The 25,304-nt window shown below is 40.2% G+C and overlaps 1 protein-coding gene and 1 pseudogene across 1 annotated transcript; one reads left to right on the forward strand and one right to left on the reverse strand.

Annotated features, from left to right (window-relative positions):
• The first annotated feature begins 1,569 nt into the window (after positions 1-1,569).
• On the forward strand, positions 1,570-20,898 carry LOC114561614 (cytochrome P450 2J6-like; annotated as a pseudogene).
• On the reverse strand, positions 2,901-10,460 carry LOC114560942 (cytochrome P450 2J2). The gene is made up of 9 exons (XM_028586569.1): positions 10,202-10,460; positions 6,874-7,036; positions 5,835-5,984; positions 5,580-5,740; positions 5,310-5,486; positions 4,712-4,853; positions 4,414-4,601; positions 4,179-4,320; positions 2,901-4,045 (listed from the first exon to the last, which is right to left on the reverse strand). The coding sequence occupies exons 1-9, from the start codon at positions 10,382-10,384 to the stop codon at positions 3,870-3,872; spliced, it is 1,482 nt and encodes a 493-aa protein (XP_028442370.1). The 5' UTR covers positions 10,385-10,460; the 3' UTR covers positions 2,901-3,869.
• Positions 20,899-25,304: the final 4,406 nt, after the last annotated feature.

Below are 25,304 nucleotides of genomic sequence, written 5' to 3' on the forward strand. Positions count from 1 at the left end.
ACAGACAGGAAGCAGCAGGTAAAAGTTAACTCTATTCTTTCTGATACTCTGAACATAAGTACAGGTGCCCCTCAAGGCTGTGTAAGCTCTCCTTTACTTTTTATAATATACACAAATGATTGCAGAAACATAAATAGAAATAACCACATTATTACATTTTCAGCCATACTTAGTCTACTTACAAAAGACTCAGATATTGATATCTATAAACAGGAGATAGAGGAGGTAGTGGTGCAACAGGCATAACTCGACACTTAATGTAAATAAAACCAAAGAAATGATTTTTGACCCCAGGTCTATAGGAGATCATAGCACACTTCAATTTGAAGGTGTATTTGTTGAGCAGGTGACAACATATAAGTATTTAGGCATACAATTAGACGGTCAGTTACAATGGTCCCATCAAGTGGAGTATGTTTGCTCTAAGATATGTCAGCGTCTGTATTTTTTAAGATGACTTAGAGTTCATGGAGTGGACAAAGAGATCATGATACTGTTTTACAAGGCAGCCATTGAATCTATTGTTTGTTATGGTATTATGGCTTGGTTCGGTAACCTGTCCGTTAAACTAAAATCACAGCTACAAAAATTGATAATAAGGGCTGGCAAAATAATTGGCCAAATGCCACCAACTCCTCTTCAGGAACTTTTTGAGGAGGCGGTGAGGAAACAGGGTCTCAAAGTCATCAACGACCCAAATCATGTCCTGTATAGCGAGTTTGAGCTGATGCCTTCAGGCAGAAGGTACAGGTTACCAAACTGCAAGCTTAACAGGTACAAATTCTCATGTGTGCTGCTTGCAATCAAATTAATGAATAATAACAGATAGAGTGTGTGTGTCTGTGTTTGTGTGTGTGTCTGTGTCTGTGTCTGTTGGCTGCAGTGATTTATGTATGATTACTATTACTATATAAGACTGTGGTACTGAACATTGAGGTTATAGGATGTGCAATGATAGGGTACTGGTGCAAAATTTGCTGTTATATCTGACATGGTATTATGCAATGGGGCATTGTGCAATATAGAAGTTATTCACCACAGCATGAGTTAACGGGAAATGTGCAATCATTATCTAAACATTTGTGCAATACGAGGGGGAAGATGTGTTGTTGGGGGTGGGGCGGTTGTTTGTGTGTTATTTGTTGTTTATTGAAGCATGACAAAATGTATGACTATGTTGTATGTTTATTGTGTGTTATGCGTGATGTGTCGCCATCTTGTTCTCTCGAAAATTTCCCCTATGGGAGACAATAAAGGCTTATCTTATCTTATCTTATCTTATCTTATCTTAACTTGTACAGTAGAAGGATTTTTTTGCAGGTGTATGTAACGTGTTGAGTAGATTGCTGGTTCATGATCTCAAAATACAAGTTACATTTGACCCAATATCAAAGGGTGCAGCAGTAAAATAATTCAGTTTTTTAAATCAGTAATAAAGATATACCTCCACCTTATGATTTTATTTATTTACTTACTTAACTGTACTTGTAAGGACTATAGTTAAAATCCAATTATTTCAATCTTGAAATTGGCCGTAGAATAAACAAACTAGCATAAATAAGCTAACAAATGGAGACAATATACAGTGTACTTGGCTTGGAGTGGATGGGCGGCAGGACTGTTTTGATATTTCTGTTTGTTTTTCTGTTGTTGACTGATGTTTTGAAGAACAGGGTGCCGCCAAACTTTCCACCAGGACCGTGGACTCTTCCTTTTATTGGAGACCTTTATCATATTGATTCCACACGATTCCACCTGCAGATCAGCGAGGTGGGTATCAGTATGTATAACGTACACTGATCACACTTCAGCACTCCTCCTTGTTCGAGATGAGCCAGGTCTGCGCAGAATCGATCAAAGGCGATCGCCACCCGATGCATGCCGATGCTTTTCACCGACTGACCCAGGTGGACCCAGGGCATGCTAGGGAAACGCTTGCCTCTCAGCTGATCAAACAGCTGATTGGTTCAGAATTGACTCAACATGATGACGTTTTATATAAACTTTTTATTGATTTTGAATTGGAAGGATTTTAATTGCTATTTGTCTGATTTAAAGGCTTATTCTGTACAAACTACATGGTGTGTGGCTGATGGTGACGTTTAGAAGTCAGAGAGACTAAATCTGTTCGGATTACGGATCATCTACAGTGTGTTTTTAATTAAAATCAGCAAGACAGCTACTCTGTCATAATAAAAAGACTTGTGTACAAGCTGATATATGGGTCTGATAACATTTTGTTAAATTGGAATCGGACCACAGTGTTTCTGTCACGTCCTGTTCAACATGAAGGCTGCTGGAAACGGCTGGAAACTGTCTGACTTGAGACCGGATTTTTCTCACCACCCCCGGCTGCTGCCGTCTTCTCTCGTCTACTTTACTTTATCAGGAATCACTGCGCCACAGAATTTCAACACAGAAAACAAGCTTGTCATGACTAGGCTGATCTACAAAAAGGAGGGACAACAGTGATAATTACAAAACAAAGACTAAATTACTAGTAAAACCAAAGCACATGATCACCATCCTCCTTTAAGGAAAAGGGAAGTAAAACCTACCAACTACACATGTTTCATCCAGCACAGTCAGCTTCCAGCTGGCACAACAACGGAGAAGAGAGAGTCACAGGGTCTAATGACACAAACACCTATTGTTTTGTAACACTGTACTTAGCCAGAAACTGAGTTGTCACAAACTACCTCTTCAATGCAATTGCAATAAAGCTTAGACATCATGGTGGCTGGGCAGAGAACACTCCCTGTGATGAAGGCTTGTTTTTCAACATTACTCGAATGGAATATGTTTGTCAAAAACTTTCCCAAAAATGGACAACTCTGTAACACAACCAAAATAATTTATTGATTTAAGAACAGAATAAAACATTCTCATTCGGTCTGCTATTTTGGCAAATCTCGCAAAATGTGCTCGCTCTACATTATCCCTTTAGAACCCCAGGGTCATGCAGGACCCCCACACAAAGCCGAGGAGTCTTGAATAAGCTTGAAGGTTAATACAGATTTTAAAATTACTTAACTTTTGTCTCCTTGTTAAAAATCTACAAAAATGACCAAGGCATGCCTTTAGATGAAGATACATGGTTATGTACTATATATGCAACAGAATACATTTTTGATTTACTAGTAACAAAATCAAAGAGGCTAACATGAAAAACATGCTTAACTAATGTGGAGCTATTACATGACATCATGTTCTAATGGATACATGAGTATATATACCTGTCGCTTTATACTGATAAATGATCTACTTAGAAAAATGTTATGCAACACTTAATGTATCGACAGTTTATGAATGTTAAAGGTGTTTTCAGTTTGGCTGATTTCCAGGACTGTGTGGGTGTGTAGAGACTGATTGATTGACATCTTCCTAAGCCTCCTGTTAGTCCTGTTAGTTTTGTTGCACCTGTTAGGACAGGACAAATGACAGCCTTATCATTCCTAATGACCTAATTCATTCTTATCAATGCTCCAGCCCACCTTCAAACTGAGCAGAGTAAATCAGCCAGAATAACTGAAATCACCTGTGTGGGTGTTTGGAGGCTTTAATGACCATGTCATCAAGTTATCTGAGATCCAGTAGATAAACGCTGTCAGGCCAGTGATAGATCAATATTGTATCAGTACAAGTATATTGTAGAACAGTATATGTCTTTTGGTTTGTTTAACCTCTGACCTGGAAGACTGCATATCTCTTCTTTATTTTTTATATAATTGTTTTTGTTGGTGTGTTTATATTTTATGCAAAAAACTGTTCAGTTGCGAGTCAGATATGTAATCTTGGATATTGTTGTCTAAGAGTTATTTAATGCTTTGTGCTACTGTAATGCAAGGATGAAAAAATGTGGGAGCAAATCAGCGAGGCATAGCTAGCACCCTGAACTCCCTTGGGGAATGGGTGAAGCCCAGTACACCTTCCAAGCTCGGCATTTCTCCAGGAACAGGAGAGAAGGTGAAGCGTTGGAAGAAAGATGTAAAGAAAAGAAACAGCTCCATTCTGGCCAGGTGCTCCCCTAAACACACACGTTTACCTGTGGGGAAACGGTTGACAGCAGCTTTAGGTTATTAGCCTACATCTATACTCTCATGAACTACTGTATGTTGGTGGCAACAATTCCTGTCAGCTAAATTGTATCACTGAAAGAGGAGGAGTATCGAGCAAACCTGCTGAAAACGGTAAGAAGGCGTCTCTTCTGCAGAACTGGCCCTCTGAATCCAAGAAATGCTCCGGATTGAAGATATCTGGGGTCGCCCACTCATTCTTATCAAACAGCACAGATGCAAGGATTGTACTTATAGCTGTGCCCTGGAAAAATAGGCATAAGGGGTTGATATCAGCTGTGTATAAATAATTTACAAATTACAGCTTGTCTGGGTGAGTCTGGTAAATAGTCCCTACTTTGGGTATTAAGTATCCTCCAAGTGTAGCATCTTTACTGCCCATTTTGGGGAGCCCCAGGGGAACAATATTTCCCATCCTTTGAATCTCATGGATGACAGCGTCAGTGTAAGGCATGTTGGGTCTGTCGGCCATGGTGGGCTGACGAGACTGTCCGATTACTCTGTCTATCTCTGCCTGGACTTTTTCTGAGTTAGGAAGCAGATTCATTGGACATTATACACTTGAAATAGCACAAAACCATCTATAATCTTCATGAGAATATTAATGTGCCCATTGTGATTAATAAATTACTAACCCTGTATTTCTGGGTAGTGCATCATGTATACGAGGGCCCAGCGTAAAGTGGTGGAAGAAGTTTCTGTACCAGCCTCCATCAGATCGAGGATGCATACCAGCAGGGTTTCAATGTTGAAGCCAGCATGGGGATCCTCTTTTTTCTATCAATGACATCATACATTGTGCTTTGGATTGTGGATTTCGTCCTCCATCACTTACATTGGAATAGCATTAGAAAAGAATCTGTCCATGGCTTGTACAAACAACAGGAATGATTACAGCAAGCAAAAACCAAGTTTTTTTTTTTACTATTTTTTGTACGGGAGGAATTTGTTTTATCCATTTCATTTATATTCAGGCTTAAAGTTCTGCATAATAAAGGGCATTCTACTTTGAATGACAGGTTAGCTGCCATAACAGAAGGCGAGTGTAGACTGTAGGCTTCATTCAGCCGGGTGACGTCACGGAGAATACTGCGTCCATATTTTATGCAGTCAATGCCAAAAACGTGTTCTTATGGGAACCTGCCGATTGTTCCATGACAAACGTGAACAACTGTAAAGCTATCCTTTGCCTGGATTCCATTGAGCTTTACTAGAAATGTAGAAATATCTTACCTTCTTCATTTCTGACAGGTATGCATCAATATAATCACGAGGGTCATCAGGGTTCCACTCCTCCTGGTGCTTCTCTACTTCCTTTTTCAAGAAATTCATGATCTCCTTATAGTTGGCATGTACAGTCTGGTGAGGTCCAGGCAGGTACTTCATTAAGCCCGGGAAGGCATCATACAGCTGTCAATAGGACAAACTCAGATCAGCTATAGACCAACAGCACAGTTTGTTGTATGATCACAACATGGTTAATTGAGTAAGATCAGGAATTGCCTGAGTCTGAGCAGAGCCAGCGAGCAGAATGGCCTCATTGTCCAACTCCAGAAACTTCCTAAAGCTTTGATCACTGTATTCAAAGCGATGTCCAAAGAGCACAGATGAGATGATGTTACCCACTCCATTTGTTATGATGTAGTGGGGGTTGAATGGTCTTCCTGGGAATACCGTAAGTTAAATTCAATTCAAGTAATGATATCACATTAGGATATAAAATCAGTCAAGTGAAATAACAGATGAATCTCTACTTGCCTTGTTCCTCTTTAAAGGCTTCACAGAGGAAGTTTTTTTCCTCTTGAATGTATTTTTCCAGTGACCTCTGGCCCTCTCCAAAGTAACGCAGGTGAGTGTTGGCAAACTTCCTCTGCTTCTTCCACAGGTAACCACTGCTCAAAGCTACGCCTGCAGGAATGTAATATAAAATTATTAAAAAAGTAAACACGCAGTGTTAAAAGTTCATCATTTCTGAGCACATACAGTACATTGAAAATAAGGAGTTATTGTCACTTCTAATTTGGTAGTGTTTTGCATTTAGTGCATCCTTGCAGGGAGGGACAAGGTCCAAGTAGATGTGGAACTATCAACACTATTCTGCATTGACTGAATATACTTTGTCCCATGTGAGTTGGCTGACTAAGCTATGTTTTTTGGTTAAATCATTTAACACAGTATAAATATATTTAGTTTTGGGACAGAGCTTGATACAGCAAAAGACATTTTCTGTACCATACTCTCAACATAGAAAAATAATGACTAAAACAGATATTGAACTGTTTGTCGTGGTCAATTGATGAGTAAAAAGAAAATGGCGATTGTTGTAAGTTGTTAGTTGACAACAGACGTCAGTGGGGCCGTGAAGTGTGTTGCAGACTACTTTGCCAGGAGAAGAGTGAGTGTCAACTTCCGAGACAAATTAGCTAGATAGCTTGTCCGTCTCTGGAGTGGTGGGGGGCCGCTTGCTGTTTAGCTAGCTTTAGCTAACTAGTGAGCAACTGGCTAGCCATGCCTTCAAATTAAACTAGTTGTAATTTACTCTGGCTCTCCATGCTTCATACTACTCCACTGCTTGTTTTGGCTGTCTGCAAAACCTCATCTTCAGTGAGTCCACAATTTTCCACAAGTCAGTTACTATGGAAGTTAACCCGCTATAATGATCACAGCTTTTTTGCAATGTACATACATGTAAAAATGGCAGCTGCTCTGACCGTCCAGCTATCATGATTTGAATGTCCGTTCTACTCTCTTTCTATTTCTATGGCTTCTATTCCTCACTCAGTTCACATATACTCACCAAGACCCTTGAAGACAACATGGAAGAGAGGGACAATAGGTCGATCAGCAAAGCTGTCTAGCTGGTTAACAAGAGCCTCTTTGACCATCTTGTATCCTGAAACAAACACCATCCTTTCACTGCCTTTCCTCAGGCTGAACACTGGACCGTACTCCTGAGAAAGCTGCATTTCAAAACAAATTACTTTTATAAGAGGGGATGTTTCACAAAGACTTTAGTTTTTCTTCTATATATGAACTATATTGAATTGAAATTATTTTTTTTTTTAGTAAACAATTTCAACACATGGAAAATAACTACTGTAAAGTTAAAGTTTAACAGCCCCCTGCAACCACTGCAAAAGGTTGGACTTGCATGCTTATATAATACTGTTAGTTTCACCTTGTGCCCACTGTTGCTGTGTTGATGCAGTTTGTCTGTGTTAAGGGGAGAAACCCCAGGCAAAACCATAATTTTTAAATTTTTAGTTTTTGGGCTATTTAGCTTTTGGAGCATGTCTTCTCTTAGACAAAAAAAAAAAGAAACATCCAAAATACACATTTAGGTCTTTATTTTACTACACTTTGTCTATTTGCACCTTTTTTTGGCACCTTTTTTTTCCTAAATTCACCAAAAGTTAGCATTAGATAATGCCTCATTTGCATATTTAAACACAACATTTCAGAAAACTTGTAATACAAAAATGTATGTCTTAAAGGTGCTCTAAGCGATGGCACATTTTTTTAGGCTACAACTTTTTTTGTCACATACAGCAAACATCTCCTCACTATCCGCAAGCTGCCTTTCCCCTGAACACACTGTCAAAAAAATGTGGTCTCTGTAGACAGCAATATTCATTTTGCAAGACATAACAGTCTTGCAAAATGTCTGATATTTTATAATCCATATTTTCAAAGGCCATTTTCTGAAAATGGGTTTTCTCTCAGACTCTGAGCCAAAAATCTCCACTTCAGTAGCACTTACATACACCAAACGTTCCAGTTTCACTCCTATCTATATTCTAATAATAATAATAATAATAATAATAATAAATTGAACTTATATTGCGCTTTTCAAAGACTCAAAGTCGCTTTACAGGGAGAACAGAACAGAACAAAAAACAAAACAAAACAAGATTCAGGCACAGATGAAAAGGGGACAGGGGCGTGGTGCTATGGATAGGCAGAGGTGAAGAGATGGGTCTTGAGGCAGGACTGGAAGATGGTGAGGGACTCAGAGGTGCGGATCTCTTGGGGGAGGGAGTTCCAGAGCCTGGGAGCTGCCCTGGAGAATTCTCTGTCCCCAAAACTGCGGAGGTTGGACTTTTGGATGGAGAGGAGACCAGCTGAGGTGGATCTGAGGGCCCGTGAGGGTTGGTACGGGGAGAGGAGGTCAGTGAGGTATGAGGGGGCTAGATGGTGGAGGGCTTTGTAGGTGAGGAACAGGATTTTGTAGGTGATCCGGTGGGAGATAGGAAGCCAGTGGAGTTGTTTTAGGACTGGAGTGATGTGGTGCCAGGATTTGGTGCGGGTGATGAGTCGGGCGGCTGAGTTCTGGACTAGTTGGAGTCAGTTGATGTTAGTAGAGCTGATGCCGAGAAGAAGTGAGTTGCAGTAGTCCAGTCGGGAGGAGATGAAGGCGTGAATGAGTCTTTCAGCAGCGGGGGGTGTGAGAGAGGGTCTGATTTTGGCGATGTTGCGGAGGTGAAAGAAGGAGGTCAGGAGAGTTGGGGAGAGGAGGGGCCATGGTGGGTGCTGGAGTAGATACTGAGAGGTGAGACACAGGGGATATAGATTGGTAAATGATGTTGATTTTGTCAGCAAAAAAGTGGAGGAATGAGTTGCAGAGATGCGGAGTAGAGGTAGGGAGGGTGTTGGTCCGATACTTGATAAGGTTGTTCATTGTGGAGAAGATGGATCTGGAGTTTTGGGAGGGGTCGGTGAGGATGGTGGAGAGGTAGGCAGATTTGGCAGCAATGAGGGCGTGTGAGGCAGTGAGATGGAGTTTATATAGGCTTCATGATGGACTGTGAGGGATGATTTCTTTGTCAGACGTTCAAGTTGGTGGCCAGTTTGTTTCATTTTCCGGAGTGCAGGTGTGTACCATGGTGAAGAGTTGTTAAAAGTGACGTTTTTTGTTTTGAGGGGGGCCAGAGTGTTGAGGAAGGTAGACAAGGTGGAGTTGAGGTGGTTTATGAGATCATCAGGTGAGGTGAGGGTTGAGTCCAGGTGGAGAGCAGGTCAGAGAGATGGTGGGGATCAACTGATTTAAGGTTGCAGAAGGTGATTTCTCTGAGGAGGCGGGGGCGTGGGGATGGAGAAGGGATGGTGAAACGTATCACTTATTATCATTGTTATGTGGGCAGCTGTTCTCCCCGTTTCTGTGTGCCACTATCCCCTTGTTTTGTCCCCACTGTGTCTGTGGTGTGTGTATGTGTGTTTGTCCCCACTGTGTGTTGGGTGTCTGTATGGGTGTTTGACTACTCTCCTGGAAGTAGGTCAAGGGACGTGGCTGGTGATCTACTTCTCTGCGCAGCTGCTGGCAATCCCACTGACACTTACCTGCACAGCTGTTTCCAATTCCACTCAGCAAACCTGCAGTATATATTCCTGGGGTTGGCTCTCCTTGGTGCCAGATTGTTGCACCTACCAGTGTGGTAACTAGGCTCCCAAGTTAAAATCAGTTAGCTAGTTTTTGTCTTTGAGTTGTTACTTTGTGTTTTTTGCTAATGTCCTTTTGTCTGTTCCTGAAGGTTTTCAAAGAGTGGATTGTTCAAATATCATTCATAGCCTGATTTATGTAACATAATATATCTAAAACATGGCAAAAAAGGTTTCTTTTTATGGCTGTTGACACCATATTCTGATTTATGCAGTGATAAAAGGAGATATCCAAAATCCCCTCTGTAAAACCCTTGGATTCTAATATGTTAACATTTAAATTATTTTATGTTGCTAATGTGCTTTGAAAACTCAAATACTCATTCTGTTTGTCAAAAACCTTTATAGCCCTGTTGTAGTGGTGTTTGTAATTGTCACTTTTATTTGAGATTCAAAGTCATTTTCCATGGTGCATTATTTTGTTTACCCTCTAGCCTATAATATATATATGAGGAAAAAAAACGTTGCTTTGGGTAAAATGAATGAATATGCACTTTAATCAATATGGCAGTAGATTGGAAAACAATTAAGAGTTGCAATCTTATGGTGTTCTTATTATTCATTGTACCTATCATGTTGACAAGGTTACTTTATATAAGTAAAATTGCCTATAGGATATTAAAGATCAACTCTTCTCTACCGTACTTAAATCTAAGTAATCTAAAATGAAGCGGTACGGGTCACCTCACCTTTTCCATTGTTTTGAAATCAACTCCTGTGAAGACATTTCCAAGAAAAGGCACAGCCCAAGGTCCAGGTGGAAAGCTGTGTGGCCTCCAGTTTCGGACCACATCTGTCAGGAGTAACACTACAAAGCTCAACAACAGACAACCAGTAAAGTCCATATATTCAAAAAGTGCATGAAAAATCATGATTGGTATATTTCAAAAGGCCCTCTGTAAAATCAATGTGCTCCTGCAAACATGATGATGGTGTTTTCTCATGTTATCTGAGTGAGGAGTGGAGGAGGCTGGGGGAAAATGCTCCAATAAGGAAATGTTATGTAACATTGAACACTGAACTGAAAAACAAGGCTGGAGCTTGAACACTTCCAGTTGGTTGTTGTCTGTACGCATGTGCACTGTGTGCTATGAAAACAAGAGGTATTCCTAATCATTTTAATAACAATAATTTGTCAGTAATCAGTCAGTGAATCAGAGGTAGCCTAAACAAAAAAGTAAAGTTATATTCAAATACATAATAATACGTTTTTAACTTGTACAGTAGAAGGATTTTTTTGCAGGTGTATGTAATGTGTTGAGTAGATAGCTGGTTCATGATCCCAAAATACAAGTTACATTTGACTCAGTATCAAAGGGTGCAGCAGTAAAATAATTAAGTTTTTTTAATCAGTAATAAAGATATAAGTGGCATTTCACCTCCACCTTATGATTTTACTTCTATACTTGTAAGGACCCTGACCGACAATGCTTTTCCTAGCCCCTAACCCTCACCTTACTGTAACTATCAAAATTTAATCAACTAATTAACTATACCTATTTAATATGAAGCTACCCAGTAGTATATATAAAGCAGTTACACTAGCCCCACCTTTACTTGCTCCAACATTAAAATAATATGTACAAATGAATGCAACAGTGTTTGTTCCTTATAGAGCGTAGGCCTGTACTATGAAGCAGGATTTGGCGTTAACGAGCTAACTTAATGCTCAACTTAGGATTTTCTGTACTACGAAGGTGGATCAGTTGTTATCGGGTTCAATCGCCGTGGTAACTCATGCTGAACACCTAACCTGGCCGGGAGCAGGTTAAGTTGGAGATCAGAGATCAACCGCCTACTGACAATCAATAGGTCGATTGATAACGGCGTCACCATTCTTAAAGAAGATCAGGCGGAGCTCAGTGCAGAGCGAGAGAGAGAGAGAGAGAGAGAGAGAGAGAGAGAGAGAGAGAGAGAGAGAGAGAGAAAAAGAGAGAGAGAGAGAGGGGTGCGCTCATAAAAGTTAAAACATTTAGAGACCAACAACCCCGTTAACATGGGTATTTTTATGAAATATAGCCAATATATTTTAATGGGAGGGAATTACATATCGGCTTCTTGAGCCGTGTGTCGCCAATGCGCACATCGGTTTGAATTATGTTTTTATATTTTTATTTGCTCTCACGATCGCTTCCCACTGCCAAGGTTGCAACTAAAATAATAGGCTAAAGCAACAACAGTTTATGGAAAGCCCAAGTGTAATTATGGTCAGATCTTGGTCCTGACTGATGGGGAAGTGATATTGGAGTTGTGATTTAAACATCTACAGCGTCGGCTATTTTTTTTTTTGGCCAGCTTTCCTTCCTGTTTTAGGAAGCAGCGACTGTATTGCGTTTTCCCTGGAAAACCGAGTCTGTGTCCTTCATATTTATGTAGAATTATAATTTGCTCTTCTTATATATAACATGCGGCTCTGGTAGATGTTTGCGATTGGTCGTGGTGCGCATACACCGCCTCTTTTATGTGAACGCGCCCGTCTCTAGATTGGACAAACCTGGGTTGATTGAACTAGTTGATAACCACCTTCGTGACACCGGTTATCCGGGACCGCAGTTGTTAGGGTTAGTGAAGCCGGATTACTGAAATCCAGGCCATGTTGATCTTGCTTCGTAGTACAGGCCTCGTATCAACCAATGGTATCAACAAAGGGGGTAAGCTTCGCTTCAGAGCTCGAACCTCCTATAGCGCCATTTTGATTCTACAAAGCGATCACCTCCCGTTAGCATTCCACTGACTAGCATTAATTTTGCCGTCACTTGACGGTGAATAACTTTACATCGGAAGCGTTTAAAGACTCTATTTGTCCATTGTTTATTTCTAAAGAAACACGACAATGTATAAAAGGCTCCATTACCTTGTACCTCACGTTAGGGCTCTGTAGCAGACGTTTTTGTAAAAATAGGCTAACGATTGTGTCACATAGTAGAGGAATTACCGTAGAGTACAGGAGAGGCTCGCAGGAAGTTTCGACTTACATGAGCTGTTTAGGTTTAATTACTAATGTTAACTAGCATTTTAGTTAGCAATAATTAGCCTGTGCCCATGTTATCTCCTTACATATACCTACACTCTCCGTCTCTGCAAGACTGGGAATGATTGAGATTTCTCTTGGCACTAGGGTGACCAGACGTCCTGAAAAATTCGGGACAGTCCCGAATCCCGAATCCTGCCCTAATTGTCCCGAAAATTAGAGCAAAGTCTCAAAAGCAGACTCTCGAGTAATTATTATTATTTTTTTTTACTCTTGAGTAGTTCTCGTCTGATAGAACATTAAAAACTGTTCATGGTGATTGAGTCATCCTGCAGCCAGCTCCCATCGGCTGCTCACTGGCTGCAAGTTGCAACGCTAATTTTCATTCATTCATTTTTGAAAAGGAGGCTCAGGCTGGTGTCCCGGGACCCGATCAAGATCAACACGTAGCTAAAAAGCAAAAACGTCTCTGCAGGTACGGGGAGGACTGGGTAGGGAAATACCCCTGGATTACTGCAGTTTTCCGCGATGCAAACAAAGCGTTTTGCAATGTATGTAGGAAGGAGTTTGGTGTTTCACGGGGGCGGGTCCGATTTCAGGCTCCATGCTAGCAGCAAACTACATATAGCCACGTATAGAAACGCTTTCCAAAAAAACAATTCTTCATCTTGTTTAACACACAACTTTAATGAAACCTAGATGTTTTAATGGTATATGTTTTTTTTTTGACTCTCAAGTAGTTATAGTCTGATAGAACATTAAGAAGACCTATACAAGTACATAAAATCTGATACAAATTTTCAGGGATCCTCCAATCAGGACATCAGACTCAGAGGTGCAGATAAATAGGTGAAATAAAATCATTCAAATAAATGTTCTCTTAAATCAAGATAAAATCAGGTTTAAACCCAAACTAAATAATGCTGCTGTCATATTTGTGCAAATGAGCTCAGTGATAGCAACAGGAACTAAGCTATTTGTTTTCAGCACCTTGGGACTAAAAACCTCCGTCTGGAAGGAAGAAGCTTAAATTCAAGGGAGTTGTCATTTATAATAGAGGTAGCTATCCTCTGTAACTGTCTGGTATACAGGAACGCTGGGTAAAGTTCTGGCTCCCCAATCAGCCGACTGGACTGTTTAACTATTTAGTTTAAGGAATGTCTCTCCTTTAAGGATGCATGACTAAACTATGACACCAAGGAACAGGACTGACTCGATAAAAGCACAATAAAACAGTGATTATGGTTCCAATTTTGTATTTTCAAAAAAAGCTTTTCAAATCATCTGGTTAAAATTCTAATATGTTTCATACCCCAATAAACCAGGGGTAAAAAAATATTGGAATGTCCGTTTTATTCCGATAACATGCAGCCCTAACAGAGTCACATCAGCCAGGTGCATGTTTCTGCAGTAGCCCTCTAAAGCTGTTGACATCCTCAGAATGTATGTCAACTCAGTGTTGAACCAAAACACTAGTCTGCTTTCTGTATTCAGTTTGCAGAGAAATATGGAAACATTTTTAGCCTTTGACTCTTTGGTGGAAGGATTGTGGTCATCAATGGCTACAAGCTTGTGAGAGAGGCCCTGGTCCAAAGAGGAGAGGACTACATGGATCGCCCTGCCATACCATTGTTTCACTCATTAGTTGGAAATAAAGGTAATGTGTATTGCATTTTGTTCAAAACGTTTTTTTGGCATCAGACCGACACCATTTCAGGCATATTAGCATTTAGCTAGTTGTTAGTTAAACCTATTTCCAATTACTTTCAGTCCAATGCTGTTTTGTGTTTCCAATAGGTCTGGTGGTATCAAATGGATATCCATGGAAGGAGCAGAGGAGATTTGCTCTTCGTACACTTAGAAACTTTGGTGTGGGCAAGAAGTCGCTGGAGCCGTCCATCCAGCAGGAGTGCCATTTTCTCACTGAGGCATATGCCCTTCAGCAAGGCACTGAATACATTTTACTTTTCATCAAACTACTACTAGCTACTAATCAGCTAATGCTTCTTATACCATAGTCTGGGTGAATACTCAATTCTGATTGGCTGCAAGGTGTCCATAAAAAGTGATATAAGACACAGTACTAAGAAGTTCACTTTAAATTGACATAAATGCGCTAAATTGAATTGAATAATTGTTTTACACTGATATGTCTTGATATGACAAGTGACCATGGTATAAGCATGTAATGCCCTTCAAGGTGTCCATTATCAGGTGATTAATGGCCGCCACGTTCATTAATTCATGATAATAGTCAACTCTTCTTGCATTAACCCTTACTTTATCTACGTATATCAACAACGTTTCATTTCTGGGATTGTTCAGGTGCCGCTGGAAATTCCGCCAGATGTCCATCACCTTCCACTTTCTTTGTGTTGGCCTTCTAAACTCCGGTCGATTCATGAGGACTACAGTTAACTGCTCCCCAGATCTATCTAACAATCTATCCAATCTGAGTTTTCTGTTACACGACTACAACAACTTTTGAACGTTCACATGTTCCACCAAAACAAGTTCCTTCCCGAGGCTATTATGCAGCGGCATGGTTGCTTCATCCGGTGCTTAGCGCCGCCCAAGACGATTGTGATTAGTTTAAAGAAATGCCAATAAACCAGAGCACGTTTTTCTCCCATCCCGGAATGTTGTGTGGACTAGCCAGACCCTCCTCCGCAGCGCTGTGGAGGAGGGTCTGGCAATGCATATAACCCTATAACTAGTTATTAAAGGGCAATACGCTTTTTTTTTTTTTATCATGACACACACGTTTTTTAGTATTCTTGAATAAAATGCAACTCAAAGGGCTTTATGGCATTGAAAATACAGAAAAATAATAAATAAGGGTATAAAAACATAATAAAACATCCAATAAAAAGGCAGAGAGTAAAAATGATTAGAAGATATAAAAGCTTACTACAATAGCTAAAAGTAATAGTAGCCTAGTACTATGACATACAAAAAAGTATTGAAGTAAAATTTTAAAAGTGTTATCATCAAAATATTGGTATATTACTACTTTAAGTACTTCGAGTAAGAGAAAAGTACTCATTACGCAGAATGGCATGGTTTCAGACCTGTAGAAATAATTTATTCTTGTTTATTCTATGAACATGTGATTTCTCTTTAGCCTTGCAACACAGAACCATGCACCCCCAGCCCAGAGCTTTGGACCATGCACCTTAAGGCCGTTACACAGCGTGGGCATGACAAATAAGCGATGCGAAAATGCGAAATAATTGCCTGCAAATATTTGCATCATACTATTCACACCTTCTTCTAATTCCCACCACATAATATTCACGTTTTGTGTGAAAGGACAAAAACAACAGATAGAAAAAATATATTGATGTGCAATTTAATCGCATAAAAAACATCCCTAGTGTGTAAAGGCCTATAGATCATGGGCATGTGACTCTTTATTTCCCTGCTTCATTATCAAAAGGACTTTGTCCTTTTCTGTTCTGTGTTTCTCATCTAAATTTCCTCTTTATTTAACAGGCAAGCCTTTTAATGCCCAGTCACTGATAAACAGTGCTGTGTCCAACATCATCTGCTGCCTGGTGTTTGGGGATCGTTTTGAGTAAACTGACAAGCAGCACCACATGATTCTTCAGAACTTCAATGAGTTACTGTACTTGGAGGGAGGTTTATGGGCACAGGTGAGCCTCCTTTGTAAACAAGATGCAGCATGCAGCAGTCTTTTCTTTTTGTAAATCAGGATTTATCCAGTCAGACCCCATGAGTCAAACGTTTATGGCATTAAATAAAAGAAACCTAAAAAGCCACTATATGAGAAACTGTGACACAAATGTGTGAGCATTAGTGGAAGAAGTACTCCGATTGTTTTCTAAAGTAAAATTATTAGGGGTGTGATGAGATATCGCGAGATTAAATGTGACAGGATTTCTTGTCGAGGTTAAAATTTTCTCGCGGTATCATTGTGCGTTCCATTTGTACTAGGAACTCGGATTTTCTCTTAATACATCCATGGGTCAAAGTTACATCCATGGGAAGATCGAGCTCCATGACTGCTTTATGTGCTTTTGAGCAACTCTCATTGGAATGAATGGGGCTTTGCGCCGAACGCTGTATCCAATTCTCTTAATACATCCATGAGTCAAAGGCATGTTCAACTTCTAGCTCTTTCCCATAATGTTGTCAGACACTTAGAATCTGAAACAATCTGACCCTCTCTGTGGCAAAAACAGCACTTTTAGTGGACAAAATTGACAATGAACATTAGCCCAATAGGATTACATTGCAGCCCTCTCACTAAGTACTGGACCAATTTCAAAGATTGTTTTTCCCATTAGTCACTTACACACAAAAGCATGAAAATAGGGTCCAGGTTGGAAAAAAAAAAGGTTATCCTTTAAGTAAAAGATCCAAGTACTTCTTCCACCACTGCTTACCAGTCAGTACAATGATCTACAGAACATTGTCCTATATGCTATTTTGTTTTACTGCTAACAGTCATATAAATCTCTCTTTGAAAGCCTAATGTTGAGAAAAGAGCTTTGACAAGACATGGATAAATAAATAAAATAGTAATGATAAAAAAAACTAGAACTGCAAGCAATTATGACGGGGTCCAAGCCTCCCATGTGCAAATCGGCCCTGGAGCAAGTCGGCCCTGACGAGCCGCGGAGCTCGCAAAATCAGAACCCGAAGAGTTACAGCGGCGTGGCAAACATCAGGGAATATCGCAATGTTGGAGCTGCAAGGTCTGTCGTGAATCGCAATTGCAAATTTACATTTACATTAATTGAGTTAAAGGCCAAAACGGGTCTACATTGATTATAGCGCCAATCTTCGAGTTAAATCGGCAAGTGCAAAAGGAATGGAGCTAGACATTAAGAAATCTCAGATTTGATTGTAGTTCAACATGGATTATAGGTCAAAAGTTGAATGAACGAGTACTTACGTCCTTTTTGATTTCTTACAGGTTGAGTCGTTGTTGCCCATAACATGCTAGCATTCTGCTAATGAATGCTGATTGGTCAGTGAAAGACTGATTACGACCAGAGATCCCGCTTGACGGCATCCAAAGCGGAACCAGAATGTCAGAGTGAATATTTCGGCGTGGTCTTTAAAACATTAGCAAACCTCTTTCTAGCACGTGTATTGACAGGGAGGGCCTAACCTGTCAGCTGTGTTAACACCCAGCAGTGTGTATTTTCTTTGCCTCCCCTTTTGAATGCAACATTCAAATTAATAGACAAAAAATTATATCCTGAGAAAATTTTGAGGGTTATAGCTCCATAGAGTCCCATTCACTCTGCACTCGCCCGTGAGCACCCTATAGTGGAACCAGAGTGGACCTGCAACCAGTTCAGAAGCCGGAAGTATCGAGAGAGCGGAACTTCTTCCTTATTAGAATTTCTTTGGTACAAGTTTTGCCTTGATAGCATTTACCGTGGCTGAGAAATTGCAATTGCAAGTCTTCCCCATTCACATGTATTGAGTTATTAGCAACACATTTCTACGTTGATTATAGCGCCCCCTAATGGCCGATTTTGGTCAAATTTGGTACAAATGCTCGGAGTCGAATGACAAGCAACCATCTAAAGTTTTGCACTGATAGCCTTTCATTTGGCCGAGATATGCTAAAGTTCGTGTTTTGTAGCTGGCTACAAAATTGTGTTTGCTCGTAAATTGCGCATAGTTTAACCCAGCAAAATTCTTTTGATAACTTTTGGTCAATTCCATCTGGAGATGCTATGTGCGAAGTTTCATGCAGATCAGATGCTTGGCCTAGGAGGAGTTCAAAAAGTTGGTTTTGCAAATGCGATATTGCAGAAAATCGATTTAGGGGAAATGGGCGTGGCCTATATCAGGAGATTCAGCTGAATTCAAGGAGTGCATTGATGAATGTTTTTTTGAATGTGCGATGTACAGTTTGGGAGTTATAGGGCCAAAAAAAAGCATCGCACATATCCCAGCATCAAAACTGATGAGGGACACATAGCCTATATTCCTTTATTTACAGTGCTATCTTCCGCTACATCATTATAAATACAGAAAAACTGTTCTTCAGCCAGGACAACAACTCAGTTTCCTGAATGAAAGCGGTCAATCAAGGTAAGCTAAGGAGGGCCGTGGGTGGGTGACCAATCAGAGGAGGGCCAGTGCCTCCTTGGTTTCCGCCCCCAAAATGTAAAAAATCAGTTTCACGCAGGCGTGCAGAAATCAACTTCGCGAGCAGAGTTTACCTGCGAGAATGTGATGCCCTCCACCGCTCGCCCAGCAGACACTTGCTGGCGCGTGGTGGCTGCTTTCTGTGCGTGCTGCTTGGTTTTATACACGCAGGTGACATTCTTTCCCTCTCCCTACGTTAAGTTTTACACTCATAGCTGCCCATTGACTCTCGATTGTTGAATTAGTGTACGAAGAGTGATATCTGCATGTGTCTAATATGATGATCAGCGAGGTTAGGAACATTGGAGAAAATTTTAGATATGAATTTCTCGTCGTCCCAAGTGATGTCCCTGTGCACAATAATAGCAGGCCCTCTAGCCCTCTCCGAAAACCTTGATTAAAAAAAGTGACCCATCCATGGTTTCTTAATGCGAAAGATGTCCGAGGTACATGTTTCTTGTAAAAAACTAATTTCTCCTTTAAGTTCCTGTAGGTGTGAAATTACCTTGTTGGCCTTGGCAGCATTGTTCATCCCCTTCACAGTATATCCAACAACTCAGCCCTCCTTAGCAGCAATTTGCATAAAAATAAAAATGTATATTATACACATCTGCATATATCTATGTGAAACAAAATAGTTTGATTCACAAATGATCTGGTACCTGTCTTCATGCTCTAGGTTTATAACATGTTACCCTGGCTGATGAAGTGGCTGCCTGGACCTCAACAGAAGATATTCATACTGACACAAAATATAATTGACTTCATACAAATCAAGATCCAAGAACACAGAGAAAGCTTTGACCCCTCATCCCAAAGAGACTACATCGACTGCTTCCTCACAGAGATGAGAGAGGTGATTGTTTTTATGCGTATGTATTGTGTTTGTTCTCTGTATTTAATGAAATATATCAACTGATACTAGAAATTGTCTGTTTGGTTATTGATAGATGAAGGACGAAGATTCTGGTTTTGACTTAAATAATTTGAGGATCTGAACACTGGACCTGTTTGGTGCTGGAACTGAAACCACTGCCACTACTTTACATACAATACTAGTACCCTCACATACAAGTTGTGTATGAGTAATATCTGTCCCACTCCATTCCTGCATGGTTTGTACGTTGGCTTGCCTCGACTTCTGTCAAAGGTCTTTCACAGGTCAGACCTGCACTGGGAGAGTAAGTGTGGGGGATGTGCTGCACATCATTTTCCCCTCAGTCGTCTATGTGGTGCACAGACTCACATGGTTTCCTGTTTTCACTGTGTGCAGAGAGAGTCCAGGCTGAGATAGATACTGTTGTTGGCTCATCCAGACAGCCCTCTATGACGGACAAAGAAAAGATGCCATATACTGATGCAGTCATCCATGAAATCCAGAGAATGGCCATCATCGTTCCCCTAAATGTGACCCGCATGACAAGCAAAGACACTGCGCTCGACAACTACAAACTCCCAAAGGTACAAGTGATAAAAAATTGTTTTATGTGAGCATTTTACCTATTGTTCATTTTCTAAGATGGATTTTCTGGCAGCATAAGCTTTGCATGTCTTGTTTCTTGGCAACCAACTCAAAACACATCAGTTCCCCCAAACACTCAAACCATTCCCTTTCAACTATGTAAAGATAACTTTAATAAAAAGTAGATCTGCAAGTTGATTTTTAAAATGTATTGATAAACTAAGGAATCAATAACCATTAACTTAGTTACCAAAACATTTGTTTAGAAAATATGTGCAAAGCCCCTGTTGCACTTTGGCGCTGATGGTTACAAAATACCAGGCATTTTCCACTTAATTATTTAATTTGACTTACTACAAAGTCCATTTAGTACCTCCTCTGGGAGCATTTGTTCTTAATCGGCCAGTTGGCATGCAATTGTAGATGACTAAATTCCCATTAGCATTGGAGCACTTTAAGAAATGCTCCTGGTCCATGTTGCCTTTATTGATGAAATTAAAAGTTCATTCCTGACATTGAAAACAACAATTGAGAAAAAATGTCCATCATCGATTTATGTTTTTCCAAATATTATGATCAACTGTTTTTTTTCCAATGTTGAGGATTAAAACAAGAAGAAGAAAAAATACCAAAATCCGAAGAGATATTGGTTTGATTAACCATTTTCATTATTGGCATTTTGTCAGGGCACCCTTGTCTTACCCACACTGATCTCGGTTCTACGTGATGAGTTGATGTGGGATACTCAACACTCGTTCAACCCTCAACATTTTCTGGACCAGGATGGCGAATTTAGAAAGAGTGCAGCCAGTAGTTAGGATGCTCTAAAGCTTAGTTATATGTTGTTTGAACCTTAAAGGGCTTCACAGAAGAGAATGGAAATAGATACATAGGTGGCCGGGTTGGGTCAGTGGTTAGAGCAGGCGCACATATACTGAGAGGCTTATGCCTCGACACAGAGTTCCAGCGTTTGAGTCCGACGTGTGGCAATTTCCTGCATGTCTTCCCCCTCTCTCTCCCTTTTCTCACCTAGCTGTCCGATCAATTAAAGGCAGAAAAGCCCAAAAAATAATCTTAAAAAAAAATATATAGATACACAGCATTTTTGCCAGCAATCATTTGCCTGTTTACCAAAGATAGGAGGGGATCATGTTTTGTGTTCTTTGGTTGTTGTAGATTCAGAGCTGTAGAAATATTATACTGTATCTTTGTTATTTTACATGATTTTGCGGTAGTTGTCTTTTCCTCAATCAATAGGCAATCAATAGAGTCCTTGGCAGCGGCCCGGGTTCAAATCTGACCTAAGGCCCTTTGCTGCGTGTCATCCCTTCTCTTTCTCTCCCTCTTTCCTGTCTATCCACTCTAACTATCGAATAAAGGGAAAAGGCCCAAAAAATTATCTTAATTTTTTTTTAAGATACTTTTTTGGGGCTTTTCCCTTTATTCGATTCGAGAAATATGCTTCTTTGTTAAACTTTTATTGATGCAATCTACTCATATGCAATTAAATCTTTTCCAGTTTAAAAAATCACTGTTATCTTAATTCAGACTGCTGTGTGTTTATGTTCTTACTGTGGTTACAGTGTGAGGTTTGGCAGGTGAGAAAAACACTCATATTAGAGAATACCATGCAGTCAGTGTGATACATGCTGATATCAGAAATATAGTCTGCTGTATACTGAATGTTTCAGTCTGGCTCTGGTGTATAACGTTTGTGTGACAAAAAATTTCTTAAATTGAAAATTTCACCCTTTTATATGTATATTCTGAAAACAAGCAAACCTGAAGCTTGAGGTCTCTTTTATCTTTACATCAACATGCACCTCATCTCAAATTGTGGGTTTTCCCTGTGAAGCTTTTGAAGTTAGAGACGAAAAATAAAGTGCAAAAGGAAAACACAAAAGCTACGATAGGTTGAGAAAGTCTCAGTCTCTGCTTATTTTTCACACAGTCGACACGCTGATGGACTATGAACATGAGCAGCCAGCTTTTTTTTTATTGTGAAGGGACCTTTTTCAGACTAAAAGAGTAAGTTTGTTTTACCAACCTAACTACTTAAAAGGCAAATGTATATGTATTGTCAGTTCAGACAGTCTATCGTGGTTCCTGTTGCACCGCAAAGACATCAGGCAAGTTGCTTTAACATCATTGGTCAAGAAGTCATTTGAAAAGTTAATCAAAGAAGAACTCTTAGCAAATAGTGTCTCCTAGACCCTTTTCAATTTGCGGCTAAGAGTGGTGTGCAGGAGGCGCCAATGACCTTAATTCACCTTCTAGATAAACACGTAGGTCTGTGGGAACCAGGCTGCTTTTTGTTGACTTTTCTTCTGCTTTCAACACTATACGCCCACACATGCTAGTCGAGAAACTGATTTTCACTTAGACTGAAGTATTGTTGACTGGGTTCTGGATTTTCTTACTAACAGAACTCAGAGAGTAAGGATAAATGGGAAATTGTCTACTGAGCTTATCTTCCACTGGTACGCCTCATTTTGTGTTCTTTCCCCTCTCGTGTATGTATTTTACATAAATGACTGTTGCAGCCATTATGATAATGAGTTTATTGCAAAGTATGCTGATGACTCTGCAATAGTCAGCCTTCTTAGTAATAATGAAGTTGGTCATGACTGTAGACTATATTAATGGACAGCGTATGTGTGACGTCACCCATTGGCTTGTGGAGATCTGCTATGAGTCGTTGAGTTTACCGTTACGTGCCCAGCCATCCTGGTTGCGGATGTGACGATTTAAGACGAGAGGGAGGAGTGAGGGAGGAGCCACGTTACATTACACACCTTCACTGGCAATCACATCATAGCCACGCCCTAAAACACCCCCTGCTTTATCGCCGATTTTAAAATAAACGAGACCATAATTAAAAAAATGAAAATCACTCTGTATTGCAGAAGACTTAAAACTAGCGATTGAGACCATAAACTCATTATGAAAATGTTTACTGAGGTAATAAATCAAGTGAGAAGTGGGTCACTTTCTCATAGACTTCTACAGAAACCGAGCTCCTTTTGCAACCGCACGTGTCTCGCCCTGCTGGAATTCAGATAGAATGCAAGTTTAAGGCACTTCCGCTTTTGCAGCACTTCCCCGAACCGGATGCTTTGTCCATTAATATTAACAGTCTATGGTCATGGCCCAGATGTCAATGAGTTTGTTTCCTGGTGCAAAAATGCTTACTTACAACTTAACGTTTGTAAAACAAAAGATGTGTGTAGATTTTAGGTGAACCCCCACAGCTCTTCAAAGCACTGATTTCCAGGGTTAGACAGTGGAAATGGTTACGACTTACAAATATTTGGGCACTATGATTGACAATCGTCTGAAATTTGATTCAAATACTGATATTCTACACACAGAAAAAAGGCCAGCAGCACTTATTTTGCTTAGAAAAGCTTGTCAAATTCCAAATTGACAAGACCAGGATGACATTGTGCTATGGAGCTTTTATATAGTCTGTCATCTCATTTTCAATCATCTGCTGTTATGGTAACCTGGTATAAAAGATAAAAACTCCCTTGCTAAAATTGTTAAAGAGGCACGCAAGATGGATGGAGTACAGTTCAGCATTTTAAATCCCTAAACCTACACTTATACCTAAACTAATACCTAGACCTATTTAATAAGCAGGTGCTCAAATATTTTGGTAGAAGTGATATTTCTACATGGCAAATAATTTACTAGTAAGTGTTGTAGAGTCATAGAAAACCAACAGACCCAACAGTCATGACATGCATGCTGCTCATTCTGTGTAATTTAATCTGTAATTGAAAGAGGCATGTTCAAAATCATAGCAGTGTTGCGTTCACTTAGTGAGGTGATTGATTCTGTGAAGACACAGGCGTCAATTATGGCCCATATTTAAGGAAGGAAGGAAGCAAATGTTGTGCATGCTGGTTATAGTGCATTTCACACTGAAATACTCAGCAAAATGGGTCCTTCCAGTCATTGCAGCGGACTTTGATTAAAACGTTGATTGAAGAGGGGAAAACATATAAAGAAGTGCAAAAAACTATAGGCTGGTCAGCCAAAATGATTTCAAATGCCTTGAAATGGCATCCAAAGCCTGAACGACATGGGAAATAACGGATCCAAAAATAGGCTCAACCAATGATCAGCTCCAGGAAAATCAAAGAAGACTTAAAGTTACCTGTGAGTACTGTTACGATCAGAAAAAGGCACATTTCCTGAAGAGTGTAAACAATGTAAATTACATTTTCTAGGTGAACAGATCCAGACAACACAGAGGCTTGCACTGTACTACAAAGCAAGATTTGTCGTTAACAAGGTAACTTCAGGTTCAACCCAGGGTTTTGTGTATCACGACTGGGATCACTTGTTACCGGTTGCTCGGGAGCAGGTTATGTTGGAGATTAGAGATCAACCAGTGTAAAATCACCGCCTACTGACCAATCAATACTTTACGATTACGATTTACGATTAATAACAGCGTCACCGTTCTTAGAAGATCCGGTGGAGCTCGGTACGCGGAGAGAGAGGTGCGCTCATAAAAGTTAAAATATTTAGAGACAACCCCGTTAACATTCCCTGATGGGTATTTTTATGAAAGATATAGATTTTCAGCGGAGGGAATTCCATATAGGCTATTTGTAGGCTTGCGTGTGTTGCCAATGCACACATCGGTTTGAATTATGTTTTTATATTTTTATTTGCTCTCACGATCGCTTACCACTGCCAGGGTTGCAACTTAAATAATAGGCTAAAGCAACAGCAGTTTATGGAAAGCACACGTGTAATTATGGTCAGATCTTGGTCCTGACTGATGGGGAAGTGATATTGATAAGTATGCGGCTCTGGTAGATGTTTGTGATTGGTCATGCTGTGCAAACAGTGCCTCTTTTATGTGAACGCACTGGATTGGGAAACCCTGGGTTGATTGAACTAGTTGTTAACCACCGTCGTGACAGCTTATGCGGGACCGGGGTTGTTAGGTTAAGGCCCAGACACACCAACCAGACAGCTGACCCTCGGCAGAAAAGGCAGTTGGACTGATCAGTCGCCCTGAGTTGGTTAAAAAGTGCCTCGGAACACACCAAAGCGACAAAACCATAACAGCAGGCAGCGCTAATCTGTATTGTCGCCCAAAAATGAAAACCGGCAGCTGATTGGACAAACGTGTCACGTGGGTCTGGTTTCTTCGGAAATTCAAAGACAGACTATCATGGCGGCTTGTTCAGAATACGATCTCATA

This window comes from Perca flavescens, chromosome 9 (assembly GCF_004354835.1).
Source record: "Perca flavescens isolate YP-PL-M2 chromosome 9, PFLA_1.0, whole genome shotgun sequence".
Lineage (NCBI taxonomy): Eukaryota > Metazoa > Chordata > Actinopteri > Perciformes > Percidae > Perca > Perca flavescens.

What these genes read in the sequence shown, in the direction of transcription:
- LOC114560942 (XM_028586569.1), bottom strand. Translation starts at nt 10,384, where the DNA reads ATGATTTTTCATGCACTTTTTGAATATATGGACTTTACTGGTTGTCTG. An exon ending in AGCCTTTAAAGAGGAACAAG is followed by an intron (nt 5,741 to 5,834) that starts GCAAGTAGAGAT and finishes CGGTATTCCCAG; the next exon opens with GAAGACCATTCAACCCCCAC. An exon ending in CTTCTTACCGTTTTCAGCAG is followed by an intron (nt 4,046 to 4,178) that starts GTTTGCTCGATA and finishes GTTTCCCCACAG; the next exon opens with GTAAACGTGTGTGTTTAGGG.